Source organism: Pavona decussata, unplaced genomic scaffold (assembly GCF_977016875.1).
Source record: "Pavona decussata unplaced genomic scaffold, jaPavDecu1.1 SCAFFOLD_11, whole genome shotgun sequence".
Taxonomy (NCBI): domain Eukaryota; kingdom Metazoa; phylum Cnidaria; class Anthozoa; order Scleractinia; family Agariciidae; genus Pavona; species Pavona decussata.
The window spans coordinates 284,709-300,412 of NW_028145434.1; the positions used below are offsets into that span (position 1 = coordinate 284,709).

Genomic DNA, 15,704 nt, shown 5'->3' on the forward strand with positions numbered 1-15,704 from the left:
GAAGTAGTCGGCTATTTTAGACTGTCTTTTTAAAATAAAACGGCCTTTACAGCTTTGATAATGTTAAACCCATTACTTAGCGACTACCACTGCTAAGTATCTTACCTTTCCTCTTCCATTGATGTGCTGACATCTTTCTCCACCAGTGCCGAATATCGGGGGTCATTTATTGCTTCTGAGTACTTGGCACTTATCAGATCTTTGTTGTTAGCATTCTTCACACACCATACAATGAGATCAGTTTCACTGGCATCTCTACATGAAATCATTGCTGCAATAGCAATCTCCTCAGGGTCAGAGTAAGTTCCAATCGATTCCAAATTTGCTACAACCGACTGGAACATCTCCACCAGTGACAACTGCGCACCCTTTAGTGGAGAAGGTCGTTCCAAAGCAATGCGGCTCTGAAAAGTGCTGCCCCCACCATAAGACCTCACGATGTTTTCGCCAGTTTCCTGACTGCAAATGCCGCAAGACAAAAGCACAGACTTAAGAATACCTGGCTCAACACCCGGAAGCACACTCTCCAACAGGTTATAAACCTCAAGTGGGATGCCATCCACTGCTCTGGGGCCCCTTCCTTGAACAACTGCCAGTTTGTTTCGAAGGAACAGCAACTGCCTCGTAGTGAAATGGTTCAATTCACTGTATTGTAACCGCTTTGAGTGTAGCTCATCTCTCCACTGTTCAAAACACTGCTCCATTTGGTCGCTTTGCCTCGTCAGATCATCCGTTAGAGAGCTGTTGCCAGCAAGCCGGGGTGTACACTGGAATTCGTGTTTCCATTTGAGATGGCTTACTTCCCCAGCTTTGCAGAGAGAGATGTATACTTCAGCAAGTCGCAGCACACATTGCAAGATCTATTAATTTTCAAAAGGAACTTAAGTAAGTCACCAAACGAGAAAAACAAGAATAAGCAAAACCACCAACCAAAATCACAAATGCTACTTACCACTATATTTTGACAAGAATGAGCCCTAAATACAGTTTTACTGGGCACCATGAATAGAAACGCCCACAAGATAAATGACGATTGTCAAAGATTTCATTTCCTCTGTATTACATGCGTAGTCCAAACGAACCTTCAGTAAAACATTTGTCCACAGGTTGTTTCACTGACTTACAACAAATACTTGTTTCACGGAACTAAAATTAACGATTACCAAATGTTCTTACCATTGAATAAGGAGTGTAAACCTCGTATGGTCACACTTTTTGATTCCCTTACAAGAAAATGGAAAAAAATGAGGATCATTCGGTAAATGTTTTTCCAGTAGGAGAATCAAGCAATTTATTTAGAATGCAAACCTCGAGAGGACTCTGACAAAAACCTCCATTTCAAATGTACTAATTAATGAATGTGATCCTGGATGTTGTGATACAATTAAGGACAGTGCTTATTAATACCGAAGTATTTTTGGGCGGTTGATGACTATGCGGGAAAAACAGATCTGAGCAAGGGCTATTGAAATACAAAAAGAAAATTGGGGGGAACCACGCATTTTTCAGAGATAATTAAGCAACAATAATTCTAAAAAGCGCCAAAATACAAAACAGTGCATGGAATTTTTTCCCTTAATTATCTCTGAAAAATGCATGGTTACCCCTTATTTTCTTTTCGTATTTCAAAAACACTTGCGAAAATCTGCTTTTCGCGGGCACCAGCGCTGAGAAACCCGACTTTCTCGGACCATCGCAAGATGCGCAGAACGTATACGCAGTAGCAAAAGGAGGCACCGTCCTTAACGCAGCTGCACAATTGCGAACAGTCAGTAAGATGTTGAAAATGATACAAGAAAATTTAATATGTAAGAAATCTTGGTGAAGGGAAAATGATACCATTAGTTGAGAACACCAAACTTACACCAACAAATCGGTCCACTTCTTCTTTTCCATGTGATGCTTTAGCAGCAATAAGCATCAGCTTACTTTGCAGATCCTTCAAGTCATCAAGAGTGTAAACTTTTTTGTGTTCTCCCTTTTCACCCTGAGCTACACTGAGTTGAACGACGGTACTAAGGCTTAACTTTTCCATTGCAGCACTTGCGTCCTCACTGAGGCACCCAACACGGTACACACCCTTTTCATTAATGGCCTGAGCTTCTAAAAGGGAGGACTTGGCCACCGAACCATGAGACGTTTCAACACCTTTTAGCCACTCCAACTGACGACTGGTGTCAATCTGTACAATGCATTATAAAATGTTCAATTTAAAAATATCAGACATAAATCTCTAGAAATGATCAAAGTCGTGATAAATGAATAAGTTGAAGTGCTTCATTCTTCATTTCCACTACTATTCTTGGTAAGAACTAGCAAACACACAAACAAAAGAAAATGCCAGAAACAAAGTTTGCAAAACGGTGGTATTTGAACCAGTAACTAACAGAAAAGATTACCCACTTCTCTAAGGACTAAGCGACAAGACCAGAAATTAAAACCACATTGTTAAACTGGTTGAAAAGTGCCTCAAGGGAACGGCCCCAAGTTACTTTTCCAATTATTTTCAACTTAAACGACATAATATTCAAGATTATGATATTAGGAATAAGAACTAACTAGTTATTGATGGTGTTAAATTGGAATAGACTAAAAGGGTTTTTTTTTAATAAAGGGGCAGATATTTTAATAACTGTATGCGAATTCTAGTTTTAGTCCTTTTATCTTTTCTCATATGGACGATTTCTCGATTTCTCATATAAGCTTTTTTAGATCGTTTTTTTTAACGCAGGACCCATGTTGATAGCAGTTTTTATAACTTAAATGGTCATCCTGCATAAATATGTTATCATTATTATTATTATTATTATTATTATTATTATTATTATTTATTATTAATATTATTATTTATTATTATTATTTATTATTATCATCATCATCATCATTATTATTATTATTATTATTATAAATAAAAAATTTTTAATAATAATGATAACTTTATTATTTACAAGAATAGAATCTACTAGATACAGTTTGATTCTATTAAAACCTGAGTAATTTTACAGTTTGCTGTCATGAAATTGTAAAATGTTATTATTATTATTATTATTATTATTATTATTATTATTATTATTATTATTATTATGTCTTTTTAATGTAGGTATCGATTTGATGTCATCAAGTCTTCAAGTAAACGTCATACCTTTGAAAACCCACATAAAGAAAAATCTTCATGTTGCCACAGGTGATAGTGGAAGAATTCACAACATCACATACCATAAAAAAAAAAACGCGCGGATTGCCCATGACAATTTGTTCCACTAATACATAACCAACATCACCCGCAAAACCATCGGTTGCCAATTCCAGAATGATTCAAATGATAGGGAGTGGACGTGTAAAATTAATAGCCTTAAGCCTGGTTTACACGTACGACGCAAGCATAAGCATAAGTGCAAGCATAAGCACAAGAAACCTACGTGTAAACCGGTGCGACGCAAGCATAAGCGCCTTGTGCTTGCGCTTGTGCTTATGCTTGCGTCGTCCCAGTTTCACGTACGACGCAAGCATAAGCACAAGCACAAGAAAATGGAACTATTTCCATTCTCTTGTGCTTGTGCTTATGCTTGCGTCGTTGCGTTGTACGTGTAAACCGGGACGACACAAGCATAAGCACAAGCGCAAGGAAATAAAACTGAAAAACAGTGACAAGTTGTCAGCGTACAATCTAGTTACTCATGCGTTGCCATTTTCCGCCATGTTGGAATCAAATCTCGCGCCAAAAGGCAGCCCGGCCGCGCGATTGCGCCAAATAGCCCTTTTCATGGTTAACTCTGCTCATTTGAATAAATTTTATTACAATGAAATCTAGCATGTATCTGAGGCAATTTCGGGCTATTTTCGTATTTTGCAGTTTTAGCCCAAAATTGCCTTGCATCGACGTTGGGTAACATTGTAATGCAAATGAGAAAGATCAACCGTGAAAAGGGCTATCGTCCGCCAAATTTGTTTGCTTCTGCGCTTGCGTATGTCACGTTATGCTTATGCTTATCGCACGTGTAAACATCCTCGTGCTTGCGCTTATGCTTATGCTTATGCTTGCGTCGTACGTGTAAACCAGGGTTTATCAACAAACGAATTACTTGAAAATTCATGAAATTCAGGCTGCTATTTGACTTGTTGTTTTCCACGACATTGCTTTTTCGGTGCACGATCTCACTAATGGTAATTGTAAATACTAAACTCTCACAAAACATATACAGTGGAAATCCGCCTTCATGAGAACCAATACTTCAAAACAATTCGATCACCTTTAAAGCGTGGTCGGACTAACAAGGCTTGTTTTCAGATAACATTACAACTGCATGAGATTTGTTCGGGCTAACACCCGGCCATCAAAACAACATAATTGTATTGACAGGGTGGACACATATTGGTGCTTTAATGTAGGAAAATAGTATTTATATGGGGTAGCCCAAACATTAACAATGGCTGCATCTCTTAATAGAACGTCAATCACAAAAATTACATTTCGCAAGATCCCAAAACGCAACAAACAAAAAAGCGTTTGGAAAAAGTAGGTTTCACAAGGTAAGCTGACCTACCAATTTAACGGGAAGAGTGGGGTCTGTGTCTACTGCACTCCATACAGGCTCACAAGTCTTCATCAATTCACCAAAACCAAAGGAAGCTTTCAAATCGAAAATAAGAGGAGCAAATCCTAGACAGCTGGTGTGTAAGCAGGTTATCCTGGCTGTTTCCATATCTGTCTCTCCAGCTGAGATTATGGCTAAATCCACAAGCACTTTGAGTTCTTGAGGACCTAACAAAAGAAATCCATGTTTGATCAGTAAAAAAATCTTGCTCTCATTTTAACAACCACAAAGGTAACGAGTGAAAAAGAACTTGGAAAACAATTCAGTGATGTAGCTAAAATCCCACTCCAACGATCATGATCTTTGACACATTCAATGTTACACTCGCACTTCACATCTATGATTGTTCCACATATCCACTTTCAAGAATAAAGCTCAGCAGTACTTTCAAACAAAATCCTGGTAATTATTTCAACTGACCCGGAAGAGACCTAAACAAGTAGTGTAAACATAAGTTTTTGGATAAAATTGAATTCAAACTTGTTCGGTTTAAGTGTAGCATTCCAATTACGAAGCAATCATATGATAACACTACAAGTTCATGGGAAGTTGCCACAACTTGCAGTCTATCGGTTGGTGCTGCTCACAACCCACATCCACAAGCTCCTGTTTGACTCCTCACATTACTTTATGGCTTCCGTGATCATTTCGGACGAAAAAACTATTTGCTTCCTCATCCTGGACGCAACATCACAGAAAACAGGATGGCTACCTCTCGGCATTGAAAGTTAAACAAAACAGCACGGGCTTTTAACACTGAATTCATATAACATAACAACACATGGAAAAGCACAGTAACTGCCGTTGAAGAGCAGCTCCTTCACTTATGTACTGGATTCAAGGTGAAATTAATCTCAAATGACGGGTATAAAATTCACAATTTCCACGTCTATCACCTGCAATAGTTTTCCTCAACCAGGTAATAAACGTTTGGCATCTGGTGACGGCATCAAGGCACTCTATATGCTTGGTGGTTATTCTGGACAGCGATCGACCAGTTTCCTGCAACTCTGCATTCATACTTCTCAGCGGTCGCTGTTTAAATTCTTTGTTCACCTATATCGACAAATGAAAAACCATAATGAAATAAAAAATATATATATTAAAACTTTCCTTTTTTCCCATAACAAGATGAGCAGTTGTGTATCAAACCTTCAGGAAATTACAACAACAACAACTTTATTACCTTTGTTTAAATGTATATTATCAAACGTTATGGAGAAGATAACAGGAACTGATAAAAGTTACTCAGAATAACTAAAGAGCTAATCTAGTTGTGTAACAAAATTACCCACTTTTTCTATTTCTTTTTTCTAGGGTTGAACAAAAGAAACTAAACGGATCCAAAATTTTAACCGTTACAGAAAAAAGCCTTTCTTTCATCAGATTAATCAGCCACATTCGAAGCTTGCTCCAACTCCAATAGAACAAACTTCAAGGGTCTATCACCAATGTTAGGCACACAACTGACGGAGGTCTACAAAGACGGTGAAAACTATCATCTAGTCTAAAAATAGAACAAATTATTTCCAAACATCGGTAAGTTTGGTTTCAAAGAGGTTTTTTAAGGGAACAGGAACATACGACGAATTGTAGATAAACAAACCTGGCTGTGCAGGTCCTCCACCAGTTGGAAATTTCCTTGAAGATCTAGAGACGTTTTGAATTCCAGGATACTCTTAGCAGCATCAATACAGTCGTGTAACTTGAAGTATTGATCTATCTGCTCGATGCGCTGGTTGACGATTAATTCAGTTCCTTGACCTTTACTGCCATTTTTTGAAATGATGAGCTTCATTTCTCTGGAAATTTCTTCATTTCCTTTGAAGACTTTGAACAACTTGTCAATCTCTTCAAACGAAATGGCACCAGTTAAGAAACGCGCTTGCAGAGACCGCAGTTGATCATTTGAAGGAGACCAGACCAACTCTTCGACATCATCAACAGTGAGAGACACCTTACGTCCTTCTCTTTCTGCCGTTTGTTTTAATGCCTTATCGCCATTTTCTTTCCAAAACTGTCGCAGGAGGACACTGTTGCTGAGCTTGCAGAGAGATGAAATCATTACCTTGGCCTTAGGTGAAAGTCCGAAAAAAGTCACCCCTGGGACTACTCTTCCTCCAACAGTCGCTGACTGAACAAGATCTTTAATCGGAAACCGTGAAGTATCTACCGCTGTCATGCTCGACAATCTATCAAGATCCACTAAAAGAAAACAAAACGAACAGCAAGGTGACTGTTTGCAAATACCTAATTACACACAAACTACCACATTAAAGAGAAATCTTATTCTCGACAGTATTAAATACAGCGTAATCCTGTTGATCGTTTACCTTGATGAAGCAGATAAAGAAAACGTGAATGAAGAAATATTTTTCCAAGCTTCACCATTACTGGTGTGCAAAATTTTATTCAGGGCCAGCGACGAGCAAATACGGTTAAGAAAAACAACAAACAGGTTATTTACCGGAGTTAAGGTCGGTCCATATAGAAAAAAACTGTGCCCTTGGGCTTACCTCCAGGCCGCGGGCACCATTTATTTCCTTTGCGGACCTCCCGACCTTCAACACGCAGAGCACAACAAAAACTTATTCGACAGATTGCTGATTTAAGGTTCCCGAAACAATAATTAACAGACACAAGCAACGCGTTTTCATTTAAGACATAGCTATGATTGAACCCTTTTTGAGTCTAGTGTATAGCACGTGGTCACAATGCAGGAGCAATAAAAATTTGATAAATACTTCAGATATCATAAAACTTAACATCATCCCCACAAGGCTTCACAGAGGTTTCCCGTACTTGTCCAAATACATGAGGTACAGCCTCCTGCTGTAACAATCAAAAAGCGAAACAATGCAAATGCGTTCTCACCCCTGGTGTAAACATTGTCGGATATATAGTCAGGACTGCTTCGTTTACCACACGAAAAAGCAAGGTTATGTTTGAGACCAATTGAATTCGAGCACGAAATGCGACGAGTAAGTTAATCTTCGCAAAAAAGCATGTGCTCTGCGAAGGCCGGCTAAAGTGAGTTAGGAGGGTGAACCATTTGCTTTCTAACTTTTGTGGTGATTTTTTTTTTAAGTTACGTTCTCCGTACCCCACACTAGACCTATGTATGCCATTACATATCCATTTTTTTTTTCATCAAAGAGACTTCAGCAAAGCAGCAAGGCAGTTAATAATTTACCCTACTAATCCCAGATAAGGATAAGGCAAACGTAATTCGTGTTACCTTGTTTGATGTGAGAGCACATCCTGACGAAGGTAGAAACTTTGTCCCGTTCCTCCTGAAATTCAGTAAGCTCAATGCAGCGTTGATCCAACAATTGCTTTAAAAGTAACAGGTCACTTTCCTCCTTGACGATGTGCTGACAAAGCATCAGAAAGCGCTTGTCATATTCATGGACGAGAGTCAACATTTGACATTGTATGGATCCATCCTTCAGAGACCCTACTACAGCTTCTAGAGATGACAGGGCCATCGTCAGAATCTCTTGTCCATCTAGCTTCAGAACGTTGCGAAAGTCAGACTCTAGTCCTTCAAGAATAGTATCACAACATTAATAAATCTGGTAATGCATTCCCCAGTTTTAACCATTCCATTTTCTGATCAATTTATCTTTGTAAAGAGGACACAATTTTCAAATTCTCAGGAAAAATCCCATCTACCTCGGTAGGAATGATACTTATCATTCAATAAATTGCCTGCAAAAATAAGATGAGCCTGTAAAAAATTAAACACTCTCCTGTTATATTGAAAAAATGCAAACAAAATTATTTACTGGATGACACGGATAAATCGGCAGTAAGGAAAAGGGAAGAGAATTGTACACTCAAACAAGGATGCAACAAATTAGTCAGCCAGAGAACACTGAGTAAGGTTACACAAAAACCTTAAACGTTTCAAGGCAACTTAAACTATTACGAATGCGGGGATGTCCTGGACAGCAGCAAGGAAGACAGCACAGAAAAGGACAGATGGATACATGATTGAGGAAGCAACTGGTTTCTGACTTAAATATCGCAAACCAGGAGCTCTGACGTTTAAAGGAGATATTTACCGCAGTTGGCCTGCTGTTTACCCCTTGCAAAACAGCTTGGGCGCTCAAATGTGTGACCACTAATGCTTTGAAACGTCTTTAGCATGTTTCACACTCCAATGGAGCAAGAGATGCTTCTCACAACCGATGTCAATGAAGTGAAGTCCCAAACAAGTATTTAAATATTTCAAAATAGGCAAGGTAATGTAACGGAAACCTTAGTAAAAATAGAGAAAATAATTACCAAATCTCTGAAAAAAGCAGGACCATAGTCTCCATGTCAGGACGTGCTTGAAAATTACTTTACTTGAGCATGGAACACCTCCTTGTGGTTTTGGCCAACATCTTGTAAGCATCAGAGTAAGAAGATCGCCACATTTCGATGCTTGGGGCGACTCAAGTCCATGCTCTGACAGGTTTCTGAACACCTTTTCACCTTCATTTCCTGTCTTAATGGATCAAAGAAAAGGGTTTTGGTACGACAATCATCCATACTAACTGGTCAAGAAATTCACCACACAGCGCTTAATTCAACACAGTAAAGTATAAGGTGTCACTCGTAATGGAAAAAACACGTGTCCCAAAACAAAAGCCTAAAGGTATAAACAACACCATTTTTTGTGCACTGCAAATCAGTCAATATTCAAAACTGATTTGCAAAAACCAATTGCTTTGTGATTATAGGTGACCATTTTGTTTCAGTGTTGAGATTAAAGGTAAAAATAATGATAAAAAAAATATTAAAAATAATGGTGGTAACATTCTGTCTTCCCCTTCATTGTTTATGCAGTGAGGGGACAGTAAAGGAGATCATTGTACAGTTGTCGATAAATCCCTGTATCTCAAATTTCAGGTGAGATTTCCTTTTTTTAACTCGTGAATGCACGCATGCGCAATGAACGAGTTATAGCGGTGATGCGGTTTCACTTGGTTGGTTCAGTCGTTAACTTTCGGGCATGCGCAGTGAATGAGTTTTAAATTCAATTAGTGGAAAAAACACGCGAAAATTTGTTGCTTACGGCGCATCAGGATATTTTCATTCAGTCTGTAGAGAATAATTTGACGATCATTTAGTGGAAGAATGGAGGTTTTTCGTTAAATCTGAGCAAAGTTATAAGTTTTTTTAGTTTTTCAGAAAGTCCAGGGTCGTAAACTCAACTAGTGAAAAACGAGGAATTTTTTCACTAGGCATCAGAATAATCTTATTCAATCTGTAGAGAATAATTTGACAATCATTTTAGTGCAAGAATAGAGATTTCTCGTTGAATCTGAGCAAAGTTATAGGTTTTTCGTTTTTTCCACAAAGCGCGGTGTCTTTTAAGAATTTAACAATAATTTAATTCAAAAAAAATTAATTTAAAAATACTTTAATTTAAAAATTCAATTAGTGAAGTGTCGGCATGCACTCTGAATAAACAAGACGCTTTTTAGAGCATTTACCTAGCATGCGTTGATGTATGTTTAGCACTAGTGGCCTTATTTATCCCCGACTTAGCGATTGGACTGACTGAATAGTTTTAGTTAGAAAGATTGTGTGATATTACGTTGCCCTACTTGAAATTTTGCCACCAAAAAATATTTCCCGCCAGAAAATATCTTCAGCTGAAAGAAGCACTCTTATTAACTGGAAAGTTCACTCTGCTAATCATAACTTTTTGCATACATGAAAACTCGACATCTTTCATCATATTTTTGCTTCTCAAACAAAAGTATTACATCAAGTAGATTAGTTTGCTAAAAGATTAAGTTTTGCTGTCAGTTTTCACACGAAAGCGGAAAGTGCCATGTCAAGCATCAGTCAATTCGTAAACAAAATTATGCATATCTGGTGAAATGAACATTTTTGTGGCTACTGCCTTCTGGAAAGGTCAGTAGCTACCATGTTACCGTGTTGTGCGTAAGTCCGTAAATTGGACGCTTTCGGAATTGCAGAATTTACCCAAAGTTGGGTCGAGTTCACCACGACAGGTTGACGAGATCTCAGTCGGCTTTATTCGTACGGAATTCGAAGATCCTTGTGTTCAATTCAAAATGGCTGCCGGGTCTTTGCGGTCCTTGGAAGGAAAACACAGGTTTTCAATGCCGTAAATCAAAAGAACAACTTCTAAGGAACACTCGGCTGCTTAAAAAGAGGAAATCAGTGATTTCATAGCGAAGAAATTCCTGTTCGAGATTTTGTACTCAGCTTGAAAAACGGCTTTCACAAATCTACCTGGAAGTTAAAAAAAAGTATGCCTTACATTAATTTTGTAATTTTAATTCCCAAAAAAACTTCACTTGCCCATCGGGCAAGTGATGGTCAGAATCCACTAGCCCGATCGCAAAATCCACTAGTACTATTGGACACGAATTTGCATGACGTAGCTGCACATGGCGAGCTTCTGTTGGTCAAAATAAAGAACAGTGGCCAATAAAAAATGGTGTTCTATTACGACAGAAACTAGCCAATCACAACAAACGTTACAACTTGTAGATACAACGAAGAACAAACGGCCCCCATTTAACAACCTGGGCTGCTGCACAGGCATCCCACGTAAAAAAAGTGAAATTTTTAATCGGAGCATCAGAATAATCTTATTCAATCTGTAGAGAATAATTTGACAATCATTTTAGTGCAAGAATGGAGACTTTTCGTTGAATCTGAGCAAAGTTATAGGTTTTTCGTTTTTTCCACAAAGTGCGGTGTCTTTTAAGAATTTAAAAATAATTTAATAAAAAAAATAATTTTTCGTTTTTCCACAAAGTGCGGTGTCTTAAATTCAATTAGTAAAATGTCGGCATGAACTTTGATTAAAAAGTCTTTAATCAGCGCATCAAAATTATCTTATTCAATCTGCAGAGAATAATTTGACGATCATTTTAGTACAAGAATAAAGATTTTTCGTTGGATCTGAGCAAAGTTATAGGTTTTTTCGTTTTTCCACAAAGTGAGGTGTCTTAGGCCCGGTTCAGACGCCGAGCTTTTCATGAGCCGAACCTAATACCTCGAATTAAGTACATGAAAAGTTCGGGGTCTGAATCAGTTGAGAACGGCTGTTTCAATTTGGAACGGCTTAGCCGTTCTTCCCGCCTGGATCAGCCGGGAATTTCGGCTTTGGAACGGCTTTGATGCTGACGCTGAACTTTTCATGAGCCGAACCTAATTCATAAATTATTATAAGGTATTTCAAATAAAAAAATTAAAAAAAAAAAAACGCTGACATTTCGATTGGTTTTGCTTCAAGTAAATTAAGTTCGGCTAATTAAATTCGGCGTCTGAATCAAAAGGCGGGATTTTCGTGATTTGGGCCGACCTTAATTTGAATTAAGTTGAGCTCATGAAAAGTTCGGCATCTAGTGTGCTTTCCATTTGCCAGAACTGGCTGGTCAGACCGTCCAGTCTGTAAATCAAATGCGTCAATTTGAAGGGATGGTGCTGCAAAATCTTAATAATCACTCCGAAAATCGTAAGCACTATTTTGAAGAAATTCGAAGCACTAGGATAAAACTTATCCTCAAAATTGCTACATTCCGGTTTACGAACGGAGAGGTCTGGAAGGCCAGTTCCGACAAATGGAAAACGCCCTAAAATTCAATTAGTGAAGTGTTGGCATGAACTTTGAATAAAAAAAAAACGTGCAAATTTTTTAATCGGCGCATCAGAATAACCTTATTCAATGAGCAGGGAATAAGTTTACAATCATTTTTATAGTATAAGAATGGTTATTTCGCGTTACAGAATCAGGCAAATATATCAGTAATTTCTTTTAGCTTTCAAGGAAGGGTCCGTAGCCATCTTAATTTCAATAACTGATGTGTCATCTGCATTCACGAGTTGGCTCATAGGAGCCTTTGATTAGTGATCATGAACAGAATCATGAAACCGGACACTATTCTCTGTGTAGGACTCCCTATACGTTTTATTTTGTTGGCTTATTAACACAACTTGTGTTATGCAAAATGAATAGGTTTGAAGGTTTCAAACACAACCTTTTATCAAACATGGAGTCCTGATACACGATACACTGATATACAGAAAAAAAAAACAATGACTGACATACAATGTTATCACAGGACATAACATGAAAATAGACTAATGACGCGCAAGTTACCTGAAGCATGTTTTCAACTTTTCTGAATGTAACTTCAGACACCAGGTCTTGAACATAGTTGTGTTGCGCAGCCATCTTAGCTTTCGTGAATATTTCAACCAGATCATTACAGTCCCGCTATTGAGACAAAACGTGTTAGCAAGAGATTGCTCGCATTATACCTGTTAACTATAAAACCTTTGATAATTATTACGCAAGAGAACTGTGTAATCTTCCTTTAATATTTGAAGTTCAAGACCAAATTTCTGCGATACGCAATTATTGCGATTTAACTACTGCACAACAAAACCATTCTCACCAGACTACAAAATTTTTATTAATTCATTACAGTCATAGCCAAAAATTGAATCAGGCACTCTCAATGTACTCTTAAGAGCCTTCAATTACCAACGAAAGCAGAACGTCAAACCAACACCTTGTGAAGCAAAAGTTCTAATTAAATGTCGAAAAAACCTACAGCCATTTGAATCATTAGTTGCTGACAATAGCTTTGTTTAGAAGGCCCAAGCACTTAAAAGTTGTTTTTTATCTTCACCTCCTCCAAACGCAATTTCAATCTCTCGGATACACGACGTCCCCAAATCTCTCCACAAATCTTATTTCCCCATTCAAGGGACGACAAGTTTGACCAAATCTATGAAGAAAAGAGAAACCTTTCACAATTAGCCAATGGTTATATGTACCTTTCAAGAAAGGAGCCAGAGTCGTCATCTGAAGATGACTTACGCTTGGGTTGTCGAAACGTCAATGTCACCTCAAACAGTCCTTCTCAGGACTACACTCACCCAGGTGATCATGATTTACGTACTTATGAGAGCAATCACGGGACCAGGTCTGCTCCAGTCAAGGTTGATAAGAGAAATTAAATGAATGTAATTTCTGTTTACCAAGGTTCTTTGGTAAACAGAAACGGACAACCGATTATAAAGTACTAGCACAAAGCTGTGTAGGGATGTGTGAAAAGCATTCAACTTGGTCACAAAATATTAAGACAGTAGATCATCTTTATGGTCGAGATGATGTAAACCTAAAAATATAATACTGTCCAGCGTGTGCTCAGCGGTAAAACTGGTATTACGTCATCACGGTGCTCTTGTGTGACATTGATGCAGCATATTGTGAGCCAATAAGTTACTATTTCCAGACTGCGATTCGAACAGATAACTAATGCTCACAGCGTTTAATATCTCATCAAACCAACCTAGTAACACTTAATTTTGTGATTTTTTTTATGCATTTCACCTACTGTTGAACAAAAATGGCCCAAACCCCAAGCTAGCTAACTCGCAACCTTATCATGCTGTTATGGTGCGGGTGCTAAATGGGCATCTCTAAGTATGTATTATGTATGGTTTTTTATTATTTTTAATATACATACCTCCAGCTCTTTGTTTGTGTCACTGACGGTGTAACACGAAATTTTGGGAGATAGCGACTTTTTCAACCACTTCTTTACAATGTCAAAACTTTCGACCACCACTTCCTCCATCTGTTGAAACGTTTGGGTGCCATCCTGCTCAAGAACAGCTGTCGTTTCCAGCACAGTGATCCACATTTCAATGCTCCGCAAACAGTCAAGCAACAGATTAAAATCGCAAGAAGAAGAGACAGCCTTCAAAATACGTAAACAAGATATGGCACAAAGGACGGCTTCTTGGTTCAATGAAACATGAGCATCAGCGGAAGAAAATCTATTACAAAAGAAATTAAGCTCACTTCAGTCTCTGCGCCGAAAATGAGGCATTAACGGCATTCACATTTTAAATTTACTCTTTCATTTAATTTAAAAAAATCAGCTTTCTGGGAAGCGTTTGGTTTCGTAGACTATTCATACTCATGTTGCTAGAAAATAAACGCACGTACGGTTTTTTAGGGCTAACAATTACTGCTCGCGCAGATGAGACGTTTAATCCTATTTTAAAGGTATTTTATTGCATACCAGTATTGTTTTATATTAAATATCTTAGACAGAATGTGAGCAGCAACTCTAAAATGCTCTGATAGCATCATTTTTACGTATTCCAGCCAGAGAAAAGGGCTCTCCAGCAGACTGTTTTGTGCATTACAATTTACTTGATTCCATCACATCTCTATGGCTCTTCAGTACTCTTGTACTAGTTCTTTGGCCTGCACTTAAGGGTTCCACTGGGGGCAATGGCATGTGATGTTGGTGGCAGCTTTCCTTAGTATGTGGCTGATCCACTATAATTTCCTTTAGCAAGTGGCGATGCCAATCCTCTCCTGCTGTATATATACAAGATCCTCTTTAACTACCAGACACCAAGGATGTACTTGAGCGTTAGGATTACTGGAACCAAAGGTCTTCGGATCTTTAGACTGAATGAACGCGTCACCTTGCGCCTCCCTGCTTCTAGCTTCAACAGCTTCTTCGGTACTACCAGTAATGATGACAAGGGTGCACGATGTAAGAAGGCCAGAACCCTCTCCAAGCAACTTTGACATCTCCCCTGGTTCCTTGTACCAAATCGTTATCTCTTTGATCTTGGATGCATTTACTTTGAGCTTTGACCCCAACCCCGTCAGATTGTCCCAGCAGCACTTCACTGCTCCATGTGCATGTACTTTTTGCTTAGAAGACTAGATCATCACCAAATGTCCAGTGCTTTAAGCTTTTGGAATATGATGAACTGGATCCCAGTCCTCTTGTCATTGAAATGCCCAAGGAATAGATGATGGCTTTGAAGGCTTCCGGGCCTAATCTTCAAACTATTAAAGGGCACTTTTGTTATTTCTTTCATGCCCGCTCTTACCTCGAAGCTCTTCTTGAACACTGGGATCATCTTAATAGTCTTTGATAGCATCCCATAACGGCTCAAGATCCTCCGACGCGTACCTAAGCCAACAGAAGCAAGGGATATTTCAAAGGCTACACTTGCATGTACAACCCTGTATTTCCATTTCATTGGATGTTCCATGATGTTCCTCGCGGTTGCGATTTGTACTTTCTTGCT

At 38.4% G+C, this 15,704-nt stretch overlaps 1 protein-coding gene across 3 annotated transcripts in view; it reads right to left on the reverse strand.

Moving 5' to 3' along the window:
- Window positions 1–15,704, reverse strand: part of LOC146488039 (E3 ubiquitin-protein ligase rnf213-alpha-like) — a 96,393-nt gene that overhangs the window by 58,120 nt on the left and 22,569 nt on the right. For all 3 annotated transcript variants that reach the window (XM_085120927.1, XM_085120913.1, XM_085120920.1), the window contains exons 12-21: window positions 14,111–14,423; window positions 13,268–13,366; window positions 12,733–12,849; window positions 8,886–9,090; window positions 7,834–8,139; window positions 6,202–6,800; window positions 5,492–5,651; window positions 4,545–4,762; window positions 1,865–2,182; window positions 106–860 (exon numbers count right to left, since the gene is read on the reverse strand). In XM_085120927.1, the coding sequence (XP_084977053.1) occupies window positions 106–860; window positions 1,865–2,182; window positions 4,545–4,762; window positions 5,492–5,651; window positions 6,202–6,800; window positions 7,834–8,139; window positions 8,886–9,090; window positions 12,733–12,849; window positions 13,268–13,366; window positions 14,111–14,423 (3,090 nt within the window). The remainder of the gene's footprint in view (window positions 1–105; window positions 861–1,864; window positions 2,183–4,544; window positions 4,763–5,491; window positions 5,652–6,201; window positions 6,801–7,833; window positions 8,140–8,885; window positions 9,091–12,732; window positions 12,850–13,267; window positions 13,367–14,110; window positions 14,424–15,704) is intronic.